The 25,371-nt window shown below is 41.6% G+C and overlaps 2 protein-coding genes across 2 annotated transcripts; both read left to right on the top strand.

The window, feature by feature from the left end:
* Nucleotides 1-1,690: 1,690 nt before the first annotated feature.
* Nucleotides 1,691-15,289, top strand: LOC306758808 (glutamate decarboxylase 1-like; the record flags this gene model as incomplete). Its single annotated transcript, XM_079244210.1, has 16 exons — nucleotides 1,691-1,766; nucleotides 3,686-3,742; nucleotides 5,131-5,268; nucleotides 6,115-6,357; nucleotides 7,647-7,737; nucleotides 10,863-10,975; nucleotides 12,671-12,786; nucleotides 13,107-13,186; nucleotides 13,280-13,334; nucleotides 13,432-13,548; nucleotides 13,636-13,700; nucleotides 13,791-13,869; nucleotides 13,988-14,137; nucleotides 14,240-14,347; nucleotides 14,535-14,624; nucleotides 15,116-15,289. 16 exons carry the CDS (start codon nucleotides 1,691-1,693, stop codon nucleotides 15,287-15,289), a joined length of 1,752 nt encoding a protein of 583 aa, XP_079100336.1.
* Nucleotides 15,290-20,218: 4,929 nt separating this feature from the next.
* Nucleotides 20,219-24,209, top strand: LOC306758728 (Golgi reassembly-stacking protein 2-like). Its single transcript, XM_079244105.1, has 10 exons — nucleotides 20,219-20,368; nucleotides 20,970-21,050; nucleotides 21,176-21,379; nucleotides 21,462-21,548; nucleotides 21,643-21,773; nucleotides 21,865-21,997; nucleotides 22,163-22,286; nucleotides 22,411-22,518; nucleotides 22,872-22,997; nucleotides 23,081-24,209. The coding sequence occupies exons 1-10, from the start codon at nucleotides 20,306-20,308 to the stop codon at nucleotides 23,320-23,322; spliced, it is 1,299 nt and encodes a 432-aa protein (XP_079100231.1). The 5' UTR covers nucleotides 20,219-20,305; the 3' UTR covers nucleotides 23,323-24,209.
* Nucleotides 24,210-25,371: the final 1,162 nt, after the last annotated feature.

Genomic DNA, 25,371 nt, shown 5'->3' on the forward strand with positions numbered 1-25,371 from the left:
GTGTTCCCTGGAAGAAGAAACCATGTTTACATCATAAAGAACGTGTCTTTTCCTGTAGCTAAACGCTCATAATGGCTGCTCTGCCAATGAATGGACCAGCAGACAATCATGAGGAAGGCACTGAGTAAATACCGCAGGGCTGGATGGACTTTCATGTCCCACAGTTATTGTCCATGTCCAAGTCTTTATTCCCAGCTGAATAAAAAGCCTCCAACAGGTCTCCAATTATACCAGATAAAGAGAAGAGTTTTTTTTTTTTTTTTTAAAAACCTCAAAAATGTACCTGTCATTCCCAATGCCTCTTCTCAAGGTCATGTGACCGAGTCAGAGCATATTTCCCATCCACATGTCGACCCACCCACACCTGGAGGCACATTTATGGCAACTCAAGGGTGGGTAAACCTTTTCATTTAGCTCTTTTTTTCCCTTCTATTTTAATAAAAATCTCTGCTTCTTGAAGTGGCTTGTGGCTGTCAGTGGATTTCAGGGAGGCTTCATCAGTCGTCAGAGGGAGGCAACGCTGTGACTCATGCTTGCGTGAAGAGACCAATGGGCAGCCGCAGCCTGAGATATAAATACCGAATTTAAAAAAATATATATTCTTGAGGGAGAAAGGGTCACTTGCGCACCGCTGGATGGGATTCTTCAGTGCGCTCTGTGTGTATTGCGCCACCGCCGCCGCTGGACTGCCTCCTCCTGACGCACCTTTTGGTGGCAGCTGTAGCATTTAGTTGGAGTTTCTGTGGACTCGACAACCTGTGAGCGCGTGAGCAGGTAAGATTTTGTCCTTTTGTTATTCCAGCTGTTCATATTTATTGATTGGCCTCCCCCCCCTCTCTTCTTCTCCTTCACAAGCAGACGCGCCAGTGCCATAACGCCAAAGCTTATTTAAGGGGAATTTATGGGATACATTATCAAAAATATGAGGAATATTATAAATGAAAGAAGTCGTAGATGAGCAACAGAACGATTTCATTGTTTTGCATCATTAAATGATGAGAGATTTTAGGCGGTATACCTGAATTTTAATGTTTATTGCTAATTAATTGGAAATAATATAGTTATTTATACCTTTTATTTACTAAAAAGGCTACATTTATATTTGTAAGGAACCCTGAGACATTATTTTGATTGTCTTTTTGTTTTCTTTTATTCCAACTGTTGCCAACGATGTCATCTTTTCTCAGTCGGATAATAGAAAAGCCTGATCACACACCAGGCTACAAAGGGCACAGATGCGCCTGTTTGTAGGAAGAAATACTATTTCTTACACATCCATCTTTTAAAATGTCAAAGGGGATGAAATATTTGAGTATCTAGGAGTTTGTTATCTTAATGTTTACCCATTTCAGTCAGATGCATTGAAGCCGGAGATATTTAATTATCACTGAATGCAAAATATGTGCGAAAAAAGAGATAAAGTAGACAAGAATTATCTCCAAATGGATGAGTCCTGATGTGCGTCGTGCGCAATTTGCTGCAAATTGCGCTGTTTGATCCTCTGCCCAACCTGCTTTTGCTTTTTGGAAATGAATAAATCTGGAGTAACGTCATTGTTTAATCCAATCTTGGCCCAGTTAAGAAGAACGCGTTATGTTTCCATCTCGAACTGGATGCGCTAAAGCTTCTCCTAAACATTTTGTTTGCAGGTGAATAATTCTCCAGCTGGAGATCAGATAACGGAGGAGTGATGGCCACGTCTGAACCGAGAACCACCGGCGGGGACCAGGACCCAAACTCGGCTAATTTAAGACCTCCTTCTGCAAGTATGTCCTGCACCCTCCTCTCCATGTTGATGGCACAGAGATGTTCAGTCGATGCCCAAAGACAAAACATAGCACCACCCTCTGTTTTGTTTTTCTGACATGCACCTCGAGCCTTGCTCCAAGACCCTCATGCAGTCCTGTCTGCTGCCAGCCCGAAACACTTAGTTCAGCTCCAGACGCCTCTTTTAGTCTCTCTCTCTCTCTCTCTCTCTCTCTCTCTCTCTCTCTCTCTCTCTCTCTCTCTCTCTCTCTCTCCTCCCTGCTTCCGTGTGTGATAAAAGCAGTCTTGCTTGGGCCATTTGCTGTGTGGGCTCCGTCGTTAATCATTCCGGTTAAAAACAGAGCCATCACAGCTGCCTGTCGCTGTCTGCGCGCCGTGCCGTGCCGCGCCGCGCCGCGCCGTGCGCGGACCTGGCTGAAATAATGCGCCATTAGCGCATCCAAGAGCATGCTGCTGAAAGATTTTTCTTATTATGTTGGAAATATAATATTTCCCCCCCTCATTTTCTCCCATTCACGTCTTCGTCACCAAGAGTCTTTGTGTTTTGTCATTTTTTTCAATAATTTCAAATGGGAGAAAATGCTCCTTTATCTGTCTCTATTGCCTATTTTTATTTATTCCAGAATATTTTAGGGAAATTTTTAAGTTGCTCTTGGGTCATTACTTCTAATCCCTTTAAAAAGCACAAATCTGGCTGAGCCAATACATTAACCTGCGGGTTAATTAATCATTTTCAGCCTTGGTCGCGTTCACATAATCGACTCCATTATACACTTGAACAACCATCTGCACTGCAACGTGGAGAAATAATAACAGGATGTTGTCCTCAGACAGAACATCAGAGGGGGAAAAAAACATCCCTTGGGCAACCAGAGTACAATTTTGGATTTAAATATATATATATTTATTTTTCTTTGGACGAATAAAACAAATGTTGGAGGGTTTTGCTTTGGCTTTGGGTGAGAATAAACATTAAAATCCTCACAATAAATAAATTCAAAACTTTTTCAGATGAGAGTTTGTGCGAAAAAGAAAAAAGGTGCATTAAAAAAAGAAGAATAAAAAAAAGCTGTTTGTTTTGTCCGACTTGCTCGTTGCACACTGCTGCTGGATGTCGCCATTATCTCCCCGCCACGCTCCATCCCGCCTGGCGGCTTCTTGTGTCTTGTGCGTGCGTCCCCGTGCGTGTGTTTCTGCCTTGGCTGCTTTTCTTGTAGGATGAGATCGTTTAGATTTAAATTCTTGTTTTTATTTATTTATTTATTTATTTATGTTTCTCTCAGTTCTCCATCAGGTGCCTCCGACTCTGCCGCCGCGCGCATTGTGTTCCCCTCAGGCTGCTTCTCCATCTCTGCTCTTGCATGTCCACATTGGGGATGTGCGTGTGTGTCTGTGTGTGTGTGCGCATATATGCATGTGTGTGTGAGTGAGAAAGAGATGCGCTATATAATAAGTTTCTGCTTTCAGCTTGCTATAAGGGCTTCCAGACCACAGACATTACCAGTCACACAACCCACTGTGTTTCACTCAATTAATTCCTGCCCTCCTCCGTGAGCTCATTTCACGGGTGTTAATTCCAGTCCGCCCCTTGGCTGGGTGTGTGAGGCGGCGTGGATTTTCCATGTGGGGCCCAATGTCGGTCCCTTATTGATTGAACTTAAATCGGAAATGTTATAAGACTCATCTCCCTGTAATCAGATGTTGCTATGGTGATGTGCATAATTTATTGCAGAGCAATCTGGTTAATGATGATTTAAAAAAAGGGAGGATTAAAAAAAAAAAAAAAGAAGAAAGAAAAAGTTGAAGAATCCCTCACCTGGCCAAGAGCCGTCCACATCTCACTGTGCTCCATGTCTCGCGTCGCACCACGTCCCACGCGGCCTTCTGCACAGATACTCAAACGTTCATTCTGTTTTAGCCAACGAGTATGCGTGGATGCACGGATGCACGCGGAAACTGGGGATGAAGATTTGTGGTAAGTTGTATTTATTTTGGACACATTCATCATTCCCGGACACTAAATGCCATGTGTGGGAGAGAAATGGACTTTCTTGACGTTTCACTTGCATTCAACTTTTTTGTTTTTGCCACTTTTGCCTCGAAGTTATTTATTTATTATTATTATTTTATCTTTAGTGTTATTGTTCCATCCATCTCGAGGCCTTCTGAAATAGGCCACATAACTGAGCTATAGCGGGCCCACCCCTACTGTCACTGTGCGTTTCCATCTTCTAAAGGTCAGTGGACATTAGCCCGTGGGTGCAGTGATAATAGCCACGGATCAGCCCCCTCTGTCTGCCCCCTGATACCCCCCCATGTCTTTTCTCATTTCAGCACCAAGGCAAAGAAACACACAGGACAAGCTTGGAAACAGAAACAGAAAGAGCCTTTAGAACTTATAAACACTTCATTTTCTTTCTAAATTTGCACTCCTCACGTTCCAAAGATTATTATAACTATATTTATTCTTATAAAATCCAGATTATTATATATAGATTCCATGCTATAAGATGAATGCCATGTGGTCCATCCAACGGGGTGTTATTGACCTGAGTTAGAGGCCTGGAGAAGACCGATATATCCATTTTTAGAAACTGATCATTAAGACTGATTGCTTAAATGACATTTTAATGGACTGGAGTGGAAAATGTTATGGAGACCACCACGGCGGTCGGAGTGTTGAACATTGGTTGTGAATGTTTCTACAGCATTTAATGAACAGGATTCCGTGTTGGCAGACTTTTCCTGGGAAATGTGTGTTAATATATCACGCCTACAGATAAAGGTGTGCGTGTCCGTGTTTTTTACGCACGATTAGGCCTTGACATTAATCTGCAGATATATAAAGGCCTTCATGCCAAAACCAGCTGATAAGTCGTGGAGTGTAAAACATATTGGCGTGGCAGTGGAAGACTGCCTCGGGGCTCTGTGCATCCTTCATTAAATCTTCTTTATAGGATGTGTGTTTAGCCGCTGTGTGTGTCATCACTGCGGGCTTTCCTGGCCATGAGGCGGAGTGTTGGGACTGAGTGTGTGTCCTTACAGGGGTGTGGTTGTGATGTCACAGGGCGAGGCCACACACACACGCGCGTGGGTGAGGACGTGTGTGTTCGGACTATTTAAGTTCTCCCCCACCTCTTTCACCAGAAAACATTTCATCTACAGGCCACAGATAACACTTTTTTTTCCCTCCCAAAGGCTTCGTTGTGTTGAACATTTATGCATTTATTGTTTATCTTTGAATCAGTTTCTTTTTTTTTTTTTTTTAAGTTTTCATTTCTTTTATTTTTCTTGGCCCTTTTTTTTCGTGCGTAATGGATGTTTTTGGCAGTAAGTCTTTTTCCTCGCCGTGTAACAACTTAGGGTTCCTGCAGAAGAACAACAGCCTGGAGGAGAAAGGGAGGCTCGCGGGCCAAAAGAACCTCCTCTCGTGCGACAACAGCGACAGGGACGCGCGCTTCCGCCGCACCGAGACGGACTTCTCCAACCTGTTCGCTAGAGGTGATATAAATATATATTGTCTGACCAAATAATACAGTTATAAATGATTTAGCTCACTTGCATAATCAGAGCTGATCACTATGGACACATTAGATCAATAATGTTCTCATTACGTACAATTAAAATCGGCAAACTTTCACTGAGACCAAGACTTAAGTCCACACAGAAATAAAGGATAACTTTGCCTTTTTTTTTCTTCTTTTTTTTTTTGTTATCTTTCTTAATAATATAACCTCGCTATATGAACCAGGAAGGTGTTAATAAGGTTTAGTGTTTTTTTTTCCACCATGAGGCCTGCTGCAGATAAAGCAGAGCTTTGATTCATCTGATTACAAACTATTTTAATATTCATTTAAAAATAAAAATCCTCTAAAAATGTAATTTCAAGTTAGCAGTTAATTGAAAATAGTGCTAATTATACAGGCTGAATACTTAACAGAGAGAAAGGCTGGCGTCGGATTGCCTGTGTAAAAGATTTTTTTTTTTTTTTTTGGATATGTTTTGGTTGTTCACTTTAATAATAAGCCAATGGCAGTCATGTTTTCTGCTTCAAACGCTTATCTGCCAATGTATTAATGAAATAAAAATAACAGGCTATGATTGAGAAATAGCTCAGTTAGCTTGTGTGCTAACTTTTCCAGTTTAGCCTTTATTAGACGTGAAAAGTTCACGTACCAGAAGAAAATGTTTAAAAACACAAAGCAAGTGGGCCCAATAATGTTTAAATACCTAAGCACTTTAATAAACAATAAAAACACTGGCTAGGGGAAGTTTGTATCCTTTTATTAATTTACTTAGAGACTTTAAAATGTCATAATTTCAGCAACCTTTCCCTCCGTCTCTCAGACCTGCTACCGGCCAAAAATGGAGAAGAGCCCACCATGCAGTTCCTGCTGGAGGTGGTGGACATCCTCACAAATTACGTGAAGAAAACCTTTGACCGCTCCACCAAGGTGCTGGACTTCCACCACCCGCACCAGCTCCTGGAGGGCATGGAGGGCTTCAACCTGGAGCTGTCCGATCAACCCGAGTCTTTGGAGCAGATCCTGGTGGACTGCAGGGACACGCTCAAATATGGCGTCCGGACAGGTATGAAAAGTGGGAACACAAGTCACTGGTGTGATTTCAGCGTGGGAAATCTTAAACAAGGCATGTATTCAAGGCTGGATTATCCAATGGGCATTATGGGCATGGGCCCAGGGACTCATATCCATTGGGGGCCCATGTCCGGCCTACTTCAGCAGTTTGGACGTGAAACAAAATGCAGATAAAAGCCAGATAGTTACACCACGGTGTCTAGCGTACTGCTATTGGTACCACTGGCTGTGAGATGATAGAAAAGTCATTTCACAGTGTATCATTCCCCATTTTTACAATGTTGTGGAATGGGGCCCCTGGAACACTATGGGCCCAGGGGCCTGTGCACTTTTAATCCGCCCCTGCATGTATTAGCACACTAAAAACCTTCAGTAGCCCGGAAACGGACTGTTTATGCAAAGGCTGCTAATATCAAATGTTAATTACTGTATATTAGCAATCAAAAGAGTTCACAGATGTAAATGCAGTAGAGACAGATTAGTTTCTTCACTGTGCAGGCTACAGCCTATTAGGACGACTGCCTTATTTTTACTCCCCTGATAATTCATTTGACATCCTCCTTCCCCCCCCCCCCCCTCCCCTCCCCCACAACTTATTAAACCAAGTGTTGCCTGAGGGAACTTCACATGGGCTGGTTCAAGCTGTTAAAAACGACAACACTCAAACTGTCCCCTGGGTTTTTACATATCACACAGCCGCCTGCGGTGTCTTCAGATCAATGCCTTTTCTTTCTGCCTTTCCCAAACATTTTTAGGTCTGAATTGCAGACTGGAGGAGCTGTCCACAGTGCTGAAAGAGACAGCGGCTCTTTATTTCCTCCCCCTTGCTCAGCAGGACCACGTTAAACGATTTTGCTGTTACATTTGCTATATATTCTTTTATTCTTACCAGGCATATATTTGTTATGGCAGACGTTCTGTATAGTACTACATCCACAGAGTACTTATATCCATGAATGCATGTTGGCTCCAGGCTCACTGTGGCTCTGTGTGCAAGCATCCAATGGTCTAAATGGTTGTCATGTAGCTGTTACTAATGTAATTATGGGATACTGAACCTGCTATTTCAAATCCCTCAGATGATATGACTGACCAAGGAAATCCAGGGTGAAATGAATATGTCGAGTGAAATGAAGCAGAGTTTTTGTTTATTTATTAAAACTTATTGCAATCAGGAGTCTTCAGGGCATTTAGTAATTTTTATCACATATGCTTATTGCTGTTTCAGTTGTATAGGATGCCGTGTATCCTGTTAACCTAACATATCTGTCTTTTGTTTAGGCCACCCTCGTTTCTTCAACCAGCTATCTTCTGGTTTGGATATCATCGGTCTGGCTGGCGAGTGGCTCACCTCCACCGCCAACACCAACATGTAAGTCATGCTGGTCTCTTTACATGTGTTGAAGCAGGTTTTCTATGCAGACGTCCTGAGGGAACAGTTGAGATCTCCTTTATGTCGACCACTGGCATAAGTCTCAGGCCATCATCAGATTTTGGCATAGCAGAAGTGTTTGTGTTGTTCCCCTGAGATAACTCCATCACAGGTCAGAACAGTCACCGAGGCCGGTTACATAAAGTGTTTGGTTTGTCCTGTACGGACCGGGTATTGACAGATGCTGGGGCTGCAACTGTGCTGTACTGTGTATCAGAAGACAGCCAAGCCCCAGGGGTGGTTAGATTGCATATTGATCTAGGGTCACACTTTCATGGTGGCCCAGTCTGATAGAGGGCATGAACCACAGCTGCTTCACACACTGAACATAGACGCACATGAACATGCAGTAAATAAGCCATAACCTAGGTGGTGTGATCTCTTAAAGACAATCAAGGAGATCAGAGTAGTGGTAATATATAAATTTACCATATTGAAAGGGGACACATGCATGATCAGGAGGTAAAATATATTCACATGCTCTTTAATTATTGCTATGTGAATTATCAGCAGATAAAAAAAAGTTTTAATTTAATAAATAGGCTGGAATAAATAGGAAAACTAAAAAAAAATGCTATTACAACAGAGTGGAAACCGGAAAATATATTTTGATATGCAAAAATACGCCAATCTTAATGTTCAACTGATGATTTATTTATCTGCTAAAATGATCATTTGGTTTATAAACAGAAAAGCCCAAGGTCAAAACCAAATCAGGTCACTTGAGCATTAAATAAAATCATGCAGAAAAATGTTCAAATTCAGACAAAAAACAAAACTAACATCTTAATATTGATGAGTCGATAAGGACACCGAACAGCAGAAGTCAGAGTTTCCAGGTCAGTCTGGCTGATGAAACAAGACCAGGAAACTAGATCCGCTAACTTTGCTGGAGATCAGCATCAGGCAGAACAACAATGTGGTGAAATGTCAGTGCAGTCGGCAAGTCAGTGCAAAGACAACGTCGTGTGAGGGGAATGAAAAGAAAAGAGGCGATTAATTTACCCAGTTCTAAATATTAGCTTTAAAAAAACCCACTCTGTTAGAGAAACTTTCCCATCTCATCTCCCGGTTGGAAAAATGCCCCTAGAGACTGGGTCATTGACTTCCCCACACTCAAACACACTCCCTTAATGACACTTACACATTCACACACCAGCTCTGGCTGTCCCAGATACAGCATCAAGGCTTTCCAGTCCATTGACTGCAGGCTCATTGTGAGCTGGTCTTAGCAGATAGGCCAGCTGGGCCCCACACTGACACACAATGTCCCCGGGCTGCTCAGAAAACCCTGTTACATGGCGGAAACTGGCTGCTGCAGCTCCCTGCAGAGCGCTCATTCTGGCTCCTTTGTCCCTGTGGATACGGACCGACTCAGAGCTCCTTTAGGGAGCTGAAAGCAGAGTGTGCTTTGGGGTCAAAGGGTTAGTCACGCAACGCCACATAAACACACACAGACATGCACACACTTTCAAACACACATCCTGAGTGCCCTTGATGATAATAATAAGGGCATTTAGGGGCCGTCTCTGGAGACAGGCAGGTGACTGAGGGGTAATTTTCACCCTGAAAAGACCAATGATTGGCTCTGATTGTGATAATGATCACCATTATTGTCATTACAGCGTGAAATGACTCAGAGGGAAGGAGAATTTTAAAAAGGAGCCCAGGTTTTCTCCTCTTTTTTTTTTTTTTTGTTTGATGTCGTGTGGATTCGTTTTTCTTAAAGGACAGTGAGATCATCGTGATAATAAATATAATTTTTTCCTTTATGTGAAAGATAATTCAAACACATATACCGGATGTATATTTGTGGAATTAGGCCAGTAAGACCTTCTAAGGTGAGACATTTTGTCTTCTTTGTGGTTTTGGTCTGGTTTCTGGGCTGAAGCGAATGTTTTTCAACCCTCAACACGACCAATTACACAAGAAAATGTCTGCTTTTCAATTCTTCTTGTCCTCAGTTACAGCTTTCTCTCTCTCTTCTCCGTTCCCTGCCTTTTTCAGCAGCGTCTTCATGCCTTTGTCCTGTTCCTGCATGCTTTTCTCTGCATGCACTACATCCACATCGTCCCATCCTCCTCCTTTGTTGTGCTCTGTCACAGTTTCCTTCGCCGTATTGTTTCCCTGCACATCATCCCCTCCTCAGACTTCATTTCCCTCCCTTTCTTGCCCAAACAGCAAAACGCTGCCGTCCATGTTTAAGCATTTATCTGTGAGTAAAACAGGGAGGGAATGAGGGAAGAGACGAGAGCGCGGTGTTGTTGATTTAGCTGCTGGTGGAGCTCCAGTGATGGGAGCGGAGGAGTGTTGTGTAACTGGCCTGGTTATTGGCAGGGTAAACGGGGATCAGTCCTCAGGGTGCATGTAGGAGACGACTTGTCAGTTAGCAAAGAGAGCAAAAGCTCAGGCTTCGCCGTAGCTGGTGTTCTGCGACATGTTTAACCTACTTTACCCTCTCCAGGAGTTTTGCTCTTTTGTCGCCTGTAGAGCTGCCAGTCATTCTATCCTTTAACAGGCAGATAGATACATACATGAAGCACATTAAGCTCTCCAACTCCTCTCCACGATGACTCTCTTTGCATCACAAAGATAACGTCGTTTCTCTCTCTCGCTTTCTGATTATTCTAATGACATAATGAAATTCATTGATGCGGACTCTTGTAGTTTTCTGGATTTCGGGGCCAGTGGGGAGGGGTTGTTATCTCCATGAAACATCCTCTCTCGTCTGTCTTTGCCACTCCTACACATTCAGGTCCGATCAGCCATCACATTCATGCTCGCCGGTGAGATTGGCAGGGTTGACAGATAGCCACCACGGCTTTGTATGCTTTAATTAAACTACTCAGTGATTGCAGAAGCCATTTGAATATGAATGTTTGCTGCTTGACTCCTATCAGAGACTTTTTAATTAGCCCAGTCAGCACTGGGTCTACTTTGTGCCTGCGGATCGAATTATAGGAAGGCTGATAATGATAATTTAAAAAAAAAAAAAAATTTGTTTGCATGTGCATGCATGCCTTTGTTCTTTAAATGTTTTTGTCATAAATGTGTGTGATTGGCAGGTTCACTTATGAGATAGCGCCGGTGTTTGTGCTGATGGAGCAGCTGACTCTGAAGAAGATGAGAGAGATGATTGGCTGGCCAGGCGGAGAAGGAGACGGCCTCTTTTCACCTGGTCAGTTTAGAAATGGATACTACGCTGCCTGTCCAAAACAAGTCACACGCTCCGGATTTAAGCTTGGATTACGGCATCATCCGCTGCGGCAATATTTCGATAAGCTGCTGCAGAGTCACAAGATTTATTTCCATCCAGTGTTGTGTTCATGCATTGATGGTGGGAGAGTCAGACCACCGCGCAAAGCCTCCTCCAGCACATCCCAAAGATTCTCCATGGGGATCAGGACTGGACTCTGTAGGGGCCAGTGCATGTGTAAAAATGATGTCTCATGCTTCCTGAACCACTCTTTAACATGAATCCAGGCACTGTCATCCTGGAATATGGCTGAGCTATCAGGGAAGATGGACTAACCTGCTCATTCAGTATATTTACATGTCAGCTGACCTTAGCTGATACCTAGACCTAATCAGCTGCAGCAACTCCGGATTACAGCCACATGCTTGTACAGTAGACACTAGGCATGATGGCTGCATCACTACACCTGCTTCTCCTCTTACCCCGAAGCTCTAGAACAGGATCAATCTGGATTCATTAGACAACATGACTTTCTTCCAGCCCCAGAGTTAAATCTTTTTGATATGCAGCAACTTGAAGCCTTTTTCACTGATCAGTCTCACGTTTCCATTAAACTTAGAATTAGGCAAAAACTAAATATGGCAATAAAAAATAAATTTTAAAAAAGCAAATGGAAACCTACATTTTGAAAATACAGTCTCTATAAAGGTTTTACGCTCTCAAGAAGTGGTTTTTCAGATGTTTCTATATAGAAATATATTGCAAAAGTGTAATGGAAACACTTTTTTCGCGTTTACGTGTCCCCGGACGTGACATTGGGAGTCATGACCTGTTCTTTTCCAGTAAGGATGGCGCGGTGCGGAACAAACAACAGCGAATTTTAGACTTTTAGAAAGAAAATGAAGGAGAAAAACTTTGACAAGCTGTGGCGAATTCTCAGTAGCAAGTTGAAAACCCCAAAATAACACTACCTTGCAAAACCTGCAATTCTCACAAAATCTCATCACCCAAACGAGATTTTACAGGAACTGATGCTTTGGCGCCAAACACTGTTCAGCGGAAACGCCTGCAAATCGCAAATGTTGTTTGTCAAAACTTTGATTTTTGCTTTTATTTTGGGAAAAAATGTAATGGAAACGTAGCTGTGGTTTTCTAATAGCTACATACCTCTCCAGCCCCAATCCCCTGAGTTCCCTTCACATCGTTAGACTGGAAATGTTCCTGTTTCACGATTAAATGGTTTTTTTTAACGTTTTTTTTTTTTTTTTTACCACATGCCTTCCGAGAAGACGATGGCTCTCCGTTATTGTTCCAGTTTTTAAAGTTTTTAACCCAGTTTTGCTAGCTTCTGCATCTCCTTCAATGTTTTCTTTGCGTGATGCAGATAATTTGACCTTCCTAAAACAGATCACATCCTTTCCATGACCACAGGGTTGTTGCAGAAATGATAAGCTACTGACTCGCGACATCAGCTAGAATGAAATAACTTGTAGCTAACTGAACCGTGATCTTCTGTTATCCAGCCTATTAGATCCGTTAATCCTTTATTAAATCCAGGCAGTGACTTAATATTTGGACGGGCAATTTAATGATGTTCCCATAATAAACCACATCCTCACCAGGTTATTTCAGCTGTGGTTAGGATGATGAACTGATGTGTCAGTGTTCATTTGACAGGGGGTGCCATCTCCAACATGTACAGCGTGATGATCGCGCGCTACAAGTATTTCCCCGAAGTCAAGACCAAGGGCATGTCGGCTGCTCCTCGCCTTGTGCTTTTCACATCCGAGCACGTACGTGACCACAAACACACACACACATACACACACACCTGTACATTCTACGATATTCCAAAAGAAATAAATGCAGCGTTTTACTGACTTAATTGATTGAACCAATAATCATTAAGCCCGTTTAAATCAGGGCAATGGCTGCTTTAATGGTCTCAACTTCATCACAGCTACTTTTGTCTTGCAAGATTTGCTCAGTTGACAACTTTTACTGCAAGAGAGACAAAACTCATCTAGCAATTAGCTTGCAAAGTGTTCGCCCTCTCTAAATGTGGCTGTGCAGTTATAGATTCAACATTTGTCTAATGTGTTTCCCTCCGCAGAGCCATTACTCTATAAAAAAAGCCGGTGCTGCTCTGGGCTTCGGGACTGACAACGTCGTCCTGCTGAGTACCGATGAAAGGTTTGTCACCGAGTCTCTGTGAAGACATTAAGAACCAGAAAGTATTGTGCGTAAAATACTCGTAAAAATGACGCCGTCCGGATGTGTTTGCAGGGGGAGAGTCATACCTGCTGATCTTGAGGCTAAAATCATTGATGCCAAGCAGAAGGTTGGTGTGTTTCCTTCCTCTGTTATCTGACTTTGTGTCCCTCAGTATTTTTCCTCTTAAACAAGATGTTTTCTGTCCGTCCTGTGGGATTCTGCAGGGTTACGTACCGTTGTTTGTGAATGCCACAGGAGGTTCCACTGTTTATGGCGCGTTCGATCCCATCAATGAGATCGCTGACATCTGTGAGAAATACAACCTCTGGCTGCATGTTGATGTGAGTAGCTGATGCTGGATCGGTGTATAGTAGTAGAGGCTGTGCTGTGTCATTCTCTCTGTAATCCCACTCCTTCGTCTCCCTCAGGGCGCCTGGGGGGGAGGACTACTGATGTCAAGGAAGCATCGCCATAAGCTTAATGGCATTGAGAGGTAAGGGCATGGAACCAGACGGGGTGTCACTTAAAAGACATTTTTAGGGAAAATACATCAGTGTGTCAACATATGTATCAAACTTTTCAGAGCCAACTCTGTCACATGGAACCCCCACAAGATGATGGGCGTCCCCCTGCAGTGCTCAGCAATCCTGGTCAGAGAGAAGGTGAGTCCATATTAACCAGTAACCACTGCTTACAAACTTTAATGTGTTTATATCTACATGATGGTGTGATTAAAGTCTTACATGAATGCTAGATTTTGTACTTGATGTCTGTGTGTAGGGAATCCTGGCAGGCTGTAACTCCATGTGCGCTGGCTACCTGTTCCAACCAGACAAACAGTACGACGTCACCTATGACACGGGTGACAAGGCTATCCAGTGTGGCCGGCATGTTGACATCTTTAAGTTCTGGCTGATGTGGAAAGCCAAGGTAAGATGTAAAGGATGTAATCCAGCAGATAATTTAAATTGATTTTTTTTAGATGTGTGTGTGTGAAATTACCATGACCTGATTGTCTTGTTTGTCCTGCAGGGCACCATTGGGTTTGAACAGCACATTGACAAGTGTTTGGACCTGTCTCAGTATCTCTACAACAAGATCAAGAACAGGGAGGGATATGAGATGGTGTTTGATGGAGTGGTGAGTTGTATTGAGTTAATATTTAACACATGCTATTTTATATGATTTTTAAAAAATGTATTTAATGGAGACCATATTTAAAAGTTAATCAACAAAAAATATTCATTTATTATCATTTTCTGGTGCATTGAAAATGAAAAATGAAAATAAAGCATGTGTAGTTACTGATCCTTTTGTGTTTTTGCAGCCTCAGCACACCAATGTCTGCTTCTGGTATATTCCACCCAGCCTGAGAGGAATGCCACACGGCGATGAGAGACGGGAAAAACTCCACAGGGTGCGACTCTCATTTCTAGCAAATTCACATTTAGTTATCACATGTAGTTTTATTTATTTATTTATTTATTTATTTATTTATTCAATTCAATTCAACTTTATTTATGTATCGTCAAATCACGGCAATGCCTTCTCAAGATGCTTTACAGACAGAATTTTTTTTTTTAATTATTTATAATGTATTATTTATTCAATATCTATTTATTTATTTGTTTGTTTGTTTGGTTGTCTGAAGTCTTTATTTGGCCCTTTTACAAAATGTAAAATAATCTTTTGTTGTAATGCAAAAGATGACGAGTGTCAGAGTATCTGCAACAGATTTTTTTTTAGCAAAGTTTTTACCATAAAGTCATGCGATAAGTCTGAAAAACTGTTTGCATCAAATTGAATACATGTGGTGTTAAAGAGTTAATCAAACAGCCATTAAACATGGTTTTATCAGTTTATTTACGATTCATAGCAGGCTCTGATATGTTGCTGTTGCTCCACTAGGTGGCTCCAAAGATCAAGGCCATGATGATGGAGTCAGGGACCACCATGGTGGGATACCAGCCACAAGGCAATAAAGTCAACTTCTTCCGTATGGTTGTGTCCAATCCGGCAGCCACCCAGTCGGACATCGACTTCCTCATTGATGAGATTGAGAGACTGGGCCAGGACCTGTAGACTTCTAAGTCAGCATCGCTCCACAGACAAACATAATCCTTTATCTCTTGTCTTTTAATGGTAAATACCTGTGAGGTGTAAACGTTGCTGCAGAAAGAGAATTTACACGACTTTTGTCTTTATCTGAAGCATTTTTAAATGTTCCCACCACTGAGGAGAAGCAAACAATGACACTCACACACTCACACACACACACACCACATAGTTCCTTCTGTTGACAAAATATATAAAGAATATCAGACTTGTCCCGGTACAACACACATATTTCAATGTATGTGTGCCGTGGACTCTCTGATATGTATGTTAGTGTGTGTGTATATATGTGAAATTAAGTTATTTTGTCCAATGACATTTGTCTTTTACTATCTGTGTGCACCTGTGTGTGTGTGTGTGTGTGTGTGTGTGCATATGCTAAATAATAAAAAAGCTGATAAAAAATATTTAAAAATAACAAACATTTATGCTTTATCATAGATTAGCCACTCACAATTGGTGCTTTCAGACACAAACACACACACATATATATATATATATATATATATATATATATATATATATATATATATATATATATATATATATATATATATATATATATATATATATATATATATATATATATATATATATACATATATATATGTATACAAGTCCAAAAAAAATTAATATATACTTATTTAGTGTAATTGCACCTGAAGAGCTGTGAGTGTGTGCAGGTGTGAATGTAGCACTGAGTGTATCCTGTTAAGTATTTAAGGCTAATGTACACAGCATAGATACTAGTGTGTAAACAGAGGATTTCGTGTCCTCTGCCAACAGATCTACGATCTGCAATATTTTTCACATAGAATATTAGTTGTAGGATCAAGATTTATAATGTCCGCAGAAGCCTGTGAGAACTTTTGACTTGTGAAACGCTGACTTGTTGTCTGTTCCATGCAATCATGCAATGCCCATATGTGAGTATAATATTGATAGAACATTAATATTTGATTATGGATAAACAAAATATTTAATTCACCGTTTTCACCGTTTGCAGATTCAGGTATTTTATTGTAAATGCATCTTTATGTGTATTACATAGTAATACATTTGTAAATGTAATCATAGGAGCTGAGTAAAGTTTATTTATAGTGATTTCGTCTGCCAAAGAAAGCAAATCGGGAACCGGGCAATCCATTCTCTTTTCTGTTCTACTTCTTACAGATTATAGGTGTTTGTAAAATGTTACCTGCTGACCTTCAAACGTGATGCAATTTCTATATTTGGTTTATTTTTGTGATTGTGAGTCTTTTTGATTGAATGTTTGGAGATGACTGATTGGCCTTCTGAAGAGATTAAGAATGATTCTATATTACTGTCTGGTCTTTATTTTTTTTGCAAGAAGCACAAGGATGTGAGAATGTACTCTCCTTTGGAGACTGGGAAGAAAGTAATGTATCTGTCTGAATCCTAACTGTGGTGTAGTATATTTACTGTAATACTATTACTTGTATTCTCAGTGTTACAGGGAGCCCAGTGGAATATCTTGTACAGAGGTTCCTGTTTATGTCTTTGCACAATGTTCACCTTTTCTCTCTTCCATTGTAAATGGATGTGTATTAAGAGATAAACTATCTAAATATTTATGGTAATTAGGGACCATATGTGAATGGCACAACTGCATAAATCATATTTAAGGTTATCTGTGTAATGTATGTCGCCAATGACTCTTGTTTGTGGGTTTTGATTAAGCCAGTTGTGAGGGAATTTTCCCAGAAGGCTTTCAGGAGGCACTTTAACAGAATTATAACACCATTAAATAACATTAAATAATAAAGTCTAATAAATGGAAAACTGAGTCTGAATTATTGAGACAGTCATAAATACATTACTCACAATAATCTCTTGCTGTGGTTGCAGGATAGGACAGCAAAAAATTACATTACATTTCAGTATTTAAACTAAACACATTCATATTAACATGTATATCGATACATCAGTGTCAATAATGCTACAAGGTTTTTACCAGTCCAAGGTTTTACCAGAGTGGCATGAAACTCATTTAATCTCTTTTCTGAAAAAAAAAAAAAAAAAAAAAATCATACTTTTCTTCCTTCCATTTTTCTCCTTCCACTTTTGTCTTTAAGTTGTTTCTGCTTCTTCTGACTTGACATCATTTAATCTGACCCCTCTAAGACTCCTTTTTACAATTTAACCAAAATCAATGTTTACTGTTTTGTAATCTTTAAATGAAAATCATATAAGTAAAAAGAGGAGTGGAGCATAGTGACATCCTCAGTGGGATGTACTGCCAGCGCCATCTGGTGGTGATTCTCCGCCACCACATTCCACTTAAAGACTTTTTTTTTTTTTCTTCCAAATATTTTACAATATTTACAAATTGAAAAAGTTGTGACAAATTATCACAAATTTTATGTATTTCTCCATGTTTTGCTGCAAATAATATTCCACTGGAAGACGATGAAACTTGGAATGAAAAAAAGCTTCAAGAAAATTCCTTTAATCTGTAAAAATATGTTACATGCTTAGACCTTAGGGTTAGATATATACATAATTACATATTGTTAAGAAGCGTTGTTGTTAATCTGAGACAGTATATATCTCATTTTAATACATAATAAGGACCAGATATGATATTTAATAAGTGTGATATTTGAACTGAAAAATTATCTCAGTTTTCCACATGACTATGACATTTCATTCTCCAAAAAACTGCTTGTAGGCAAGGCCGGATTATCCAATGGGCATTATGGGCGCGGGCCCAGGAGCCCACACCAAACGGCAACCTCCAGCAGTTAAAAGTGAAGCCTATGCAAAAGTGCGTAAAACTGCAGTTCCCCCTTCATCCACTAGGGGCTACAAAACAGAGCAAATCCCCATAGACTCCCATGTTAAAAAGACCAACTTTACAGCAGAAATAAACATGTTTACAGCCTGGTTCAAAAATCCATTTTAGATTTATAGGTCAGTTTTACCTTCATGACAATTGTGGGGGGAGTGAATTTTTTTCTAACTCGCCCATTTTAAAGTAATTTAATCTCGAAGATCGGCAAATTTAGGGGCGTGTCATTTTGATTGACAGGTACCAATCTCCGGCTTCAAGTAAGAAGAACGTAGAACAACCACGGTTTTTAGCCGGTTAACAATGTGACTTAGTTTTAGCCCGCTTATCTCCGTTAGCTGGTTATTTCCTGTTATCTCCGGGTTAGCTTGGTTAGCTCTTAGCTACAGAAAGCTCGGAGTTCGCCCTCTCAGCTCCACCTCTTTGCTCATATTTGTATTTTCCGGGAGACGACGCGCATGATGCTGCCGACATGGCGACGGTAGGAACCGCTCACGGAGCTTCAATTCAGCTCTTCAGAAACCTATGGATGACGTCACAGACGCTCCGTCCATCTCTTTAAATACAGTCTATGGCCCACGCCCACCTGGGGCCCACGTAGGACATATACCAGCAGTTTGGACATGGAACAAAATGTAAATAAAAGCCACATAGTGTCGAAGCCAACAGTGTCTAGTGTGTTGTTACTGGTACCATTGGCTGAGAGATGTTAGAAAAGTTGTTTCACAGTGTATAATTCAGAATTTTTACAATGTTGTGATGGGGAAGGGGGCCCCGGAACACTCTGGGCCCTGCCTGTGCACTTTTAATCCGCCCCTGCTTGTAGGTCATAAAAGTCCCACAATCTGACCTCCCAGATGCAACCCAAGTAGACAATCAGATTATTTCAGATTGTCAATGTGAATTCACTATTCAGTATACAACAAAATAAACTCAGCTTTTTGCTTTTACAAATTCTGCAGTAACAAAAGTAAATGTAGTGTACTATCCTTTTCCTTGTAGGTGTCCCCGCTCGGTGTCTAGATCCCCGCATGTATCAGCTGTCCCAGGCAATGCATACTCATAACACTAGCTTTAAAACCTCTGTTAGATCAATGTAAGTAGCTATTTGAGGTACAATATATACACCTTTTTTTAAATTTTTTAACAAAACAATCTCCCTCCTGCTGACCTATAAATGTTTTTTTTATCCTGCCACATTTCACCATACATGGTGAGTTATTCATGAGTAAAAGTCTTCATACTCATTCATCTTACTGCACCGCTTGAACCCAAGTAAATTACATTTACAGTTGTGCTCATATTTATTCATACCCTTTCATTAAAGAAGGGAAAAAAACAGCTGCCTGTAAAATAAGCTGAAATTGACTAAAGTAATATCAGATTTTAAAAAAAAATTATGAAAATCATTCCATTATTTTCTAATTCTGGTTCAATAGAAATATATTTTTTAAAAAGCAAACAAATAAAATAATTTATTACATATAACATCACTCATAAATTAATATTTTGTTGAACAATCTTTTAATGTTTCCACTACAGTCAGGTGTTTTCTGTTCCTCTCAGTCAGACTTCTGCACCTGTTGACAGGTATTTTGTCCCACTGTTCAACAGAAAAGTGCTCTAATTTGTCCAGGACCAATTTGTTTGTTTGTTGTTGTTTTTTTCTTTCTTCAACTCAATTAAATGAAAAAACAATGTCTTATATTACTAAATTATATTTTTGCAATTTTTTTAGTTATTGTTCCTTTTTTAAGTCTCCAGTTATTTCAGTGACTGTTGTAAATTCAGCCTTTTCTTTAATAAAAGGGGATGAATACAAATGAGCACAACTGTACGTGCATATTTTGCTAACTGAATTTAATCTGTAATTATGACTTTATTGATTTTTGCTCAGATTTTTTTTTTTTTTTTTTTTTTTTTTTATAAATAATAAAGTGGGATTCTTTTACCTTTGCATTGCTGTACTTTGATGTAAATTAACTCTTAAATACTGACAGGAATGTGAAGTTTACGAAAAGGCGTAATTTCCTGCCACGTAACGGCGCATGCGCATCACAAAGCTAGTCATTTGGCGACGTGTACCCGGTGAGTGGAAGTACTCAGGTGTTTCACCTCCGCCGGGTTGCAGGCTGCCAAAACATCCCCAAAGGCCTCCGAAGAACTAAACCATGGGAGGGTCACAAAGCGTCGAGATACCTGGAGGAGGCTCAGAGGGCTACCATGTTCTCCGCGTGAGTTTTTAGCATGTGCAACCTGCAGTTAGCCGTTAGCTTAGCCTCTGAGAATTTTCAGCTGAGTGTGTTGACGAAAGGTCGGGGATGCTTGTAGTGGCCTCCGCTTGGAAACACAGAAAGCCTTGTCAGGGAGCTGTAGTCTGCTCTAGATTAATACCAGCTCGACATATCGTGGTTTTGCACATGTAGGGTATTAATTATGCCTGCCGGAAGCTTAGCATCATAAGTGCTAAAGCTAGCCGTAGCCTGCTGAATGACAGCTGGCAAGTTTACATTTTCACTCCAGGTTTCAGATTTAGTTCAATTAGAAACGTGAGATTACATGCTACTGGGTATCTGGAACTGGTCCAAATTCAAGTGGTTTAGCTTGAAATACTGGCGAGGTTAGGGTGCATTAGGCAAAGTTAAAGCTAAACAAGACATATGTGTGAAGCAGACTGTTTCTGCCAAACCCGTATAAAGATTTACTTTGCAATGAGGAATCTTAAATCTCAGTAATCTTCTATAGATGTTTGACCTGTTTATGCATCAACAAGATGCAAACACAATGTGATGACAGGCAGGAGTGTGTGTCATGTTGTGTCTCATCTTTGTGCAGGTTCAGGAAAACTCTCCTGGACACCGAGCAGGACTGGAACCTTTCTTTGACTTCATTGTCTCCATCAACAACACCAGACTGGTAAGAAATGGGTGCAAGTGCATCATGTGGTGCTATTCATGAGTTGTAAGGAATGTTACATTCAAGGTCTGCTCCCATTTTTTTTTTTTTTTTTTTTTTTTTACTGTTTATATGTTTTCCTGCAGAACAAGGACAACGACACCTTGAAGGACTTGCTCAAAGCCAGTGTAGAAAAACCAGTCAAGATGCTGGTTTACTCTTCGAAGACCCTGGAGCTGCGTGAGTGCACAGTGACTCCCAGTAACTTGTGGGGGGGGCAAGGCTTGCTGGGTGTCTCAATTCGCTTCTGCAGCTTTGAAGGCGCAAACGAAAACGTTTGGCATGTGCTGGTAAGTAGCCACGTAGACCCCTCGCTATTTTTAGACTTCCATTATATGATTAGAGCAGCAGCTTGTTTACTGTTTGTAACAGGAAGTGGAGTCTAACTCCCCGGCAGCCCTCGCTGGCTTGCGACCACACACTGACTACATCATCGGAGCGGACACTGTTATGAATGAGGTAAGGTGTCCTCAACCGTGTTCATCGTTCAGAACTGACAGTGTGCCTCCTGCTGCTTCTTCTAACGACCACGCCTCTCTATGGTGACCCTCAGTCGGAGGATTTATTCTCTCTCATAGAGAGCCATGAGGGTAAGGGGCTGAAACTCTACGTGTACAACACAGACACAGACAACTGCAGAGAGGTGGTCATTACGCCTAACAGTGCCTGGGGAGGGGAGGGCAGGTAATGCAACACACTCGTTATGTATAAATGTTTGGTGTTTTTTTTATGTCTCAGAGAAGCTTTACATGATGTTTTCATTTCTGCTTCCTAGCCTTGGATGTGGGATCGGCTATGGATACCTCCACAGAATTCCCACTCGGCCTTTTGAGGAGGGGAAAAAGATCAGCTTCCCTGGAAGTTCTCCGAGTGAGCCTGTCAGTCCGTTAAAGGACGGATTCACTGAGGTCAGAACTGGTTAACACTGCATACAGCTCAATATTCAGTGCTGCTTAGATATAAGTATATGTAATGTGTTCACACTCGTTACGATCGCCGTGGGCAGAAAAAAACAATGATTAATGGCACAGATGAACAAAAAATACTCTTAATCTCATGTTTTTTTTCTCCAGGTCCAGCTATCAGCGGTTACTCCTCCTCCCTCTGCACCATCTGCACCATCCAGACTTGAAGACTCACTTTCTGGCCTGTCAATCAGCTCGGCTCCGCCCCCCATGCCCAGCGAGCTGCAGACAGGTATGTCTTTGCTTTCATGGAATAAATCAAAGTGGGCAATCCCTTTGTGCTCCCCCCAGGAGGCTTTTTGTTTCTTCTGCATATTCTCTTCTAATGCATATCACTTTTCCTCCCTCTTCTGCAGGTTTGCCAACAGTCCCTCTCCTCCCCTCCACCACCAACCCCTCGCTCACCCCCCTCACTCCACTAAATCCTGCCGCCACAAGCTTCAACCCGGCCACCACGCTACCAGGTGGGGATTTTTCAAACAAAACCCGCTGTCAGCGGAGCGGACCAGCTTTCAGGCTTGTAAACGTAACGCAGCTTGTTTTCAGAAAATAATCCGCCTCAGCTGCTTTACCTGGAACATGTCAGTGTTTCTGCTCAGCAAACTTTTCTAAAGCTAGTCCTGATGACTCAGCTACTTTCATCGCTGCTCTTCTCACTGTTCATAGTTTTTTATTGTCTTCCTATGTTTTGACATGAAGTAACTGTTTTGTTTTAGTACATTTTAGCCCATTTTTCACTTATAAAGTTGAATCTGTTAAAGTTAAAAGTCAGACAATGACTTGAGACAATGAGCGTTCTTGTATTGTATATTTGCAGGCCTGATGCCCCTCCCAGCTGGATTACCTCCACTGCCTAACCTTCCCAACCTGAACCTGCCACTCCCAGACCTCAGTGCCGTGTCGTTAGCAGGAACCAGCAGCCTACCAGCAGTAGGAACCACAGGTGAGTTAAGCTTTTCTTTTTAAGACCAACCAGATTCTAAAGCAGCAGATATGTTTCACCGTTCATCTCTTTCACCCCTCCAGTCCCATCCTTGGCTTCACTGCCGCCCTTAAACCTGCCAGGTCTCGCCCCGTTGCCCCCTCTGCCTACCATGCTGCCCTCCCAGTTGTCTCCCCTGCTGTCTCAGGGCGTACTCCCACTCGCACCCACCTCTCTCACCCCTCCAGCCTCCGTCACTGTCACGGCGACGCCAGCGACCAGCGCAGACTCCACCAAGGCCACAGAATCGCCGGCTCCCGCAGAAACTACGCAAACGTCATCATAATGCGACGGGAGGTGGTTTCCTCTTTCCACCAAACTTTTACACAACTGGTTTCTCTATTTCTTCTATCTGTCTTTCTGTGTTCTTCTATTTATTTGGCCAAAAAGCGAGCAGACAGATGAAAGGAAACAGTTAAAGAAGAGTATGAAGACGGGATGGTTGTAGGTCGGTCTGTCCAGTGTCAGATTGTTATAAAGCAGAGGAACAGGTAGCGCTGCAGATGACGAAGACAAGGCTACCGTTTCTATTTTGCTTTGCACTTCAGCAGTCACGGCAAGGCAGAACTTTCTTAGGAGTTTCATTTTTCTTTCTCATTTTTAAGTATATAACCAGTGTATGTTGATGGTGCTGGACGATAAGCATATTTTTACTGAATTGCCTACATCAAGCAAAGTAAACTTCTGCACTGCTGTAATAAAAAGAAATATAAACATGGTGTAGATGTGGTCTTATCCAGCTCCAGCCTCTAACCTTTTTTTTTATTTTTTTTTTTTATCATCATTAGTGTATAGACCCTCCTGACCAGTAGAGTGATTTAACATTGTTTTGTTTAGGTTTCATGTATGTCTGCACCTGGTGAATGAATCTGCATCATTTTGCACCATGTTTGTGATTTGACTTTATTAATACCTTTGTACGTCCCCATGTATATGCAGAACTCTATAAAACAACCAGTTCAGTTACACACACACACACACACACAGTCAGCCTGAAGGCCGTGCCCGTGGAGGTTTATATGTACAAAGCTACTGAGAAAAAGTTGTTTTTGCTGGAAGATGTTATGTAATGTATCTCCTGCCGCCCCTCGGCACAGCCGGGGGGGGGGGGGAGTCGGCACATGTGCAGAACGGCCACAAGGTGTCTGTAAAACCTCTGAACACGTCTACAGAATGCACAGTGTAAGCAATAAAAGCCAAATTAATTTTACAGGTTGGCGGTGTGTCAGAATGGAGTTTGTTTTTCTTTGTCAGTTTATCTTCATGCAGACAAAACTAGCCGCGCATGACAAACTATTCTATCATGGAAAGCAGCTTTACTATGATGAAATGAATGGAGAAGAAAATACAGATGACCCAGCTTTCCACCAACACTTAAACGCACCATGTGAGGCTCCCAGAAGCGCCTGAAACCCCCAGCATGAACGGATCTTCAAATTAAACTAAAGAAACACCAAATTGTCCACAGATAGTGATGGTTTTGATGGCTTTATATATATATATTTTATTTTTTTTTTGGGGGGGGGGGGTTGACAGTTGCAGAGGGTGTTAGGTTTATTTTTTGTGCAACATTTTGAAATACTTTAGTTTGTATTTGAACGTAGGAGTACCCAAAGTTGCACACAAATGAGTCATTTGGGGAGTAACTGGGACACTGTTAGCAGGCTGAGAGCTGGAGGTCCTGGTCCTGATGGAAAGGTACCTTTAGCCAGATGTGGAGGGACTGATAAAGTTTGTGTCCAGGATGAGAGAGATGGGCTGCAAGTTTCCAGGTCCTGGAGGGGTGGAAGGTTGCGGCCTAACACCTTCTCAGCAGAGTAAAAGCCACGCTGCAGCTTGGTCTTGTCCAGCTCTGGCTGCAGGAAACCAGTTATGGAGGATCTAAGGTGGGATTCACCATCAGCTTCACTGGGAGGTGGAACTTCTTCAGCTGCTGAAGAAAATACAGCCTCTGTTAAGCCTTCTCAGAGAGGGAGCTGATGCCCTGCTCCCATCTGAGCCCCCCCACCCCCTACTGGTTCAACATTGACATGTAAATTCAGTAATGAACTAATTCAAATAAAAAGAAAAGAAAGCATAGTCAAGTCAGTCATCAAGAGGAGCCTCGTATCCATAAAGCTCCTCTTGGCAAAGCGAAGTCATTGGCTGCAACATGGCAGCCAGACAATCACTGCTGCCTGAATCCACACAGAACAGATGTTTACTTCCAGGTGTGTCTCAGATTGACGAGCAGATGAGCGCAGGATCATCTTTACAATGGTTTTGAGCTGAAGCTACAAAAATGTGTTGACTTTGGACCGGTTCGAACAAGTTCAAGCTCAAGTCTGGAGCAGTG

The sequence above is a fragment of the Telmatherina bonti genome (assembly GCF_933228915.1).
Source record: "Telmatherina bonti genome assembly, chromosome: 7".
Classification (NCBI taxonomy): Eukaryota; Metazoa; Chordata; class Actinopteri; order Atheriniformes; family Telmatherinidae; genus Telmatherina; species Telmatherina bonti.

Coding starts and splice junctions, on each gene's coding strand:
- LOC306758728 (XM_079244105.1), top strand. CDS start 20,306: ATGGGAGGGTCACAAAGCGTCGAGATACCTGGAGGAGGCTCAGAGGGC. Junction 20,369..20,969: donor AGGGCTACCATGTTCTCCGC/GTGAGTTTTTAG, acceptor ATCTTTGTGCAG/GTTCAGGAAAACTCTCCTGG. Junction 22,998..23,080: donor ACCAGCAGTAGGAACCACAG/GTGAGTTAAGCT, acceptor TCACCCCTCCAG/TCCCATCCTTGGCTTCACTG.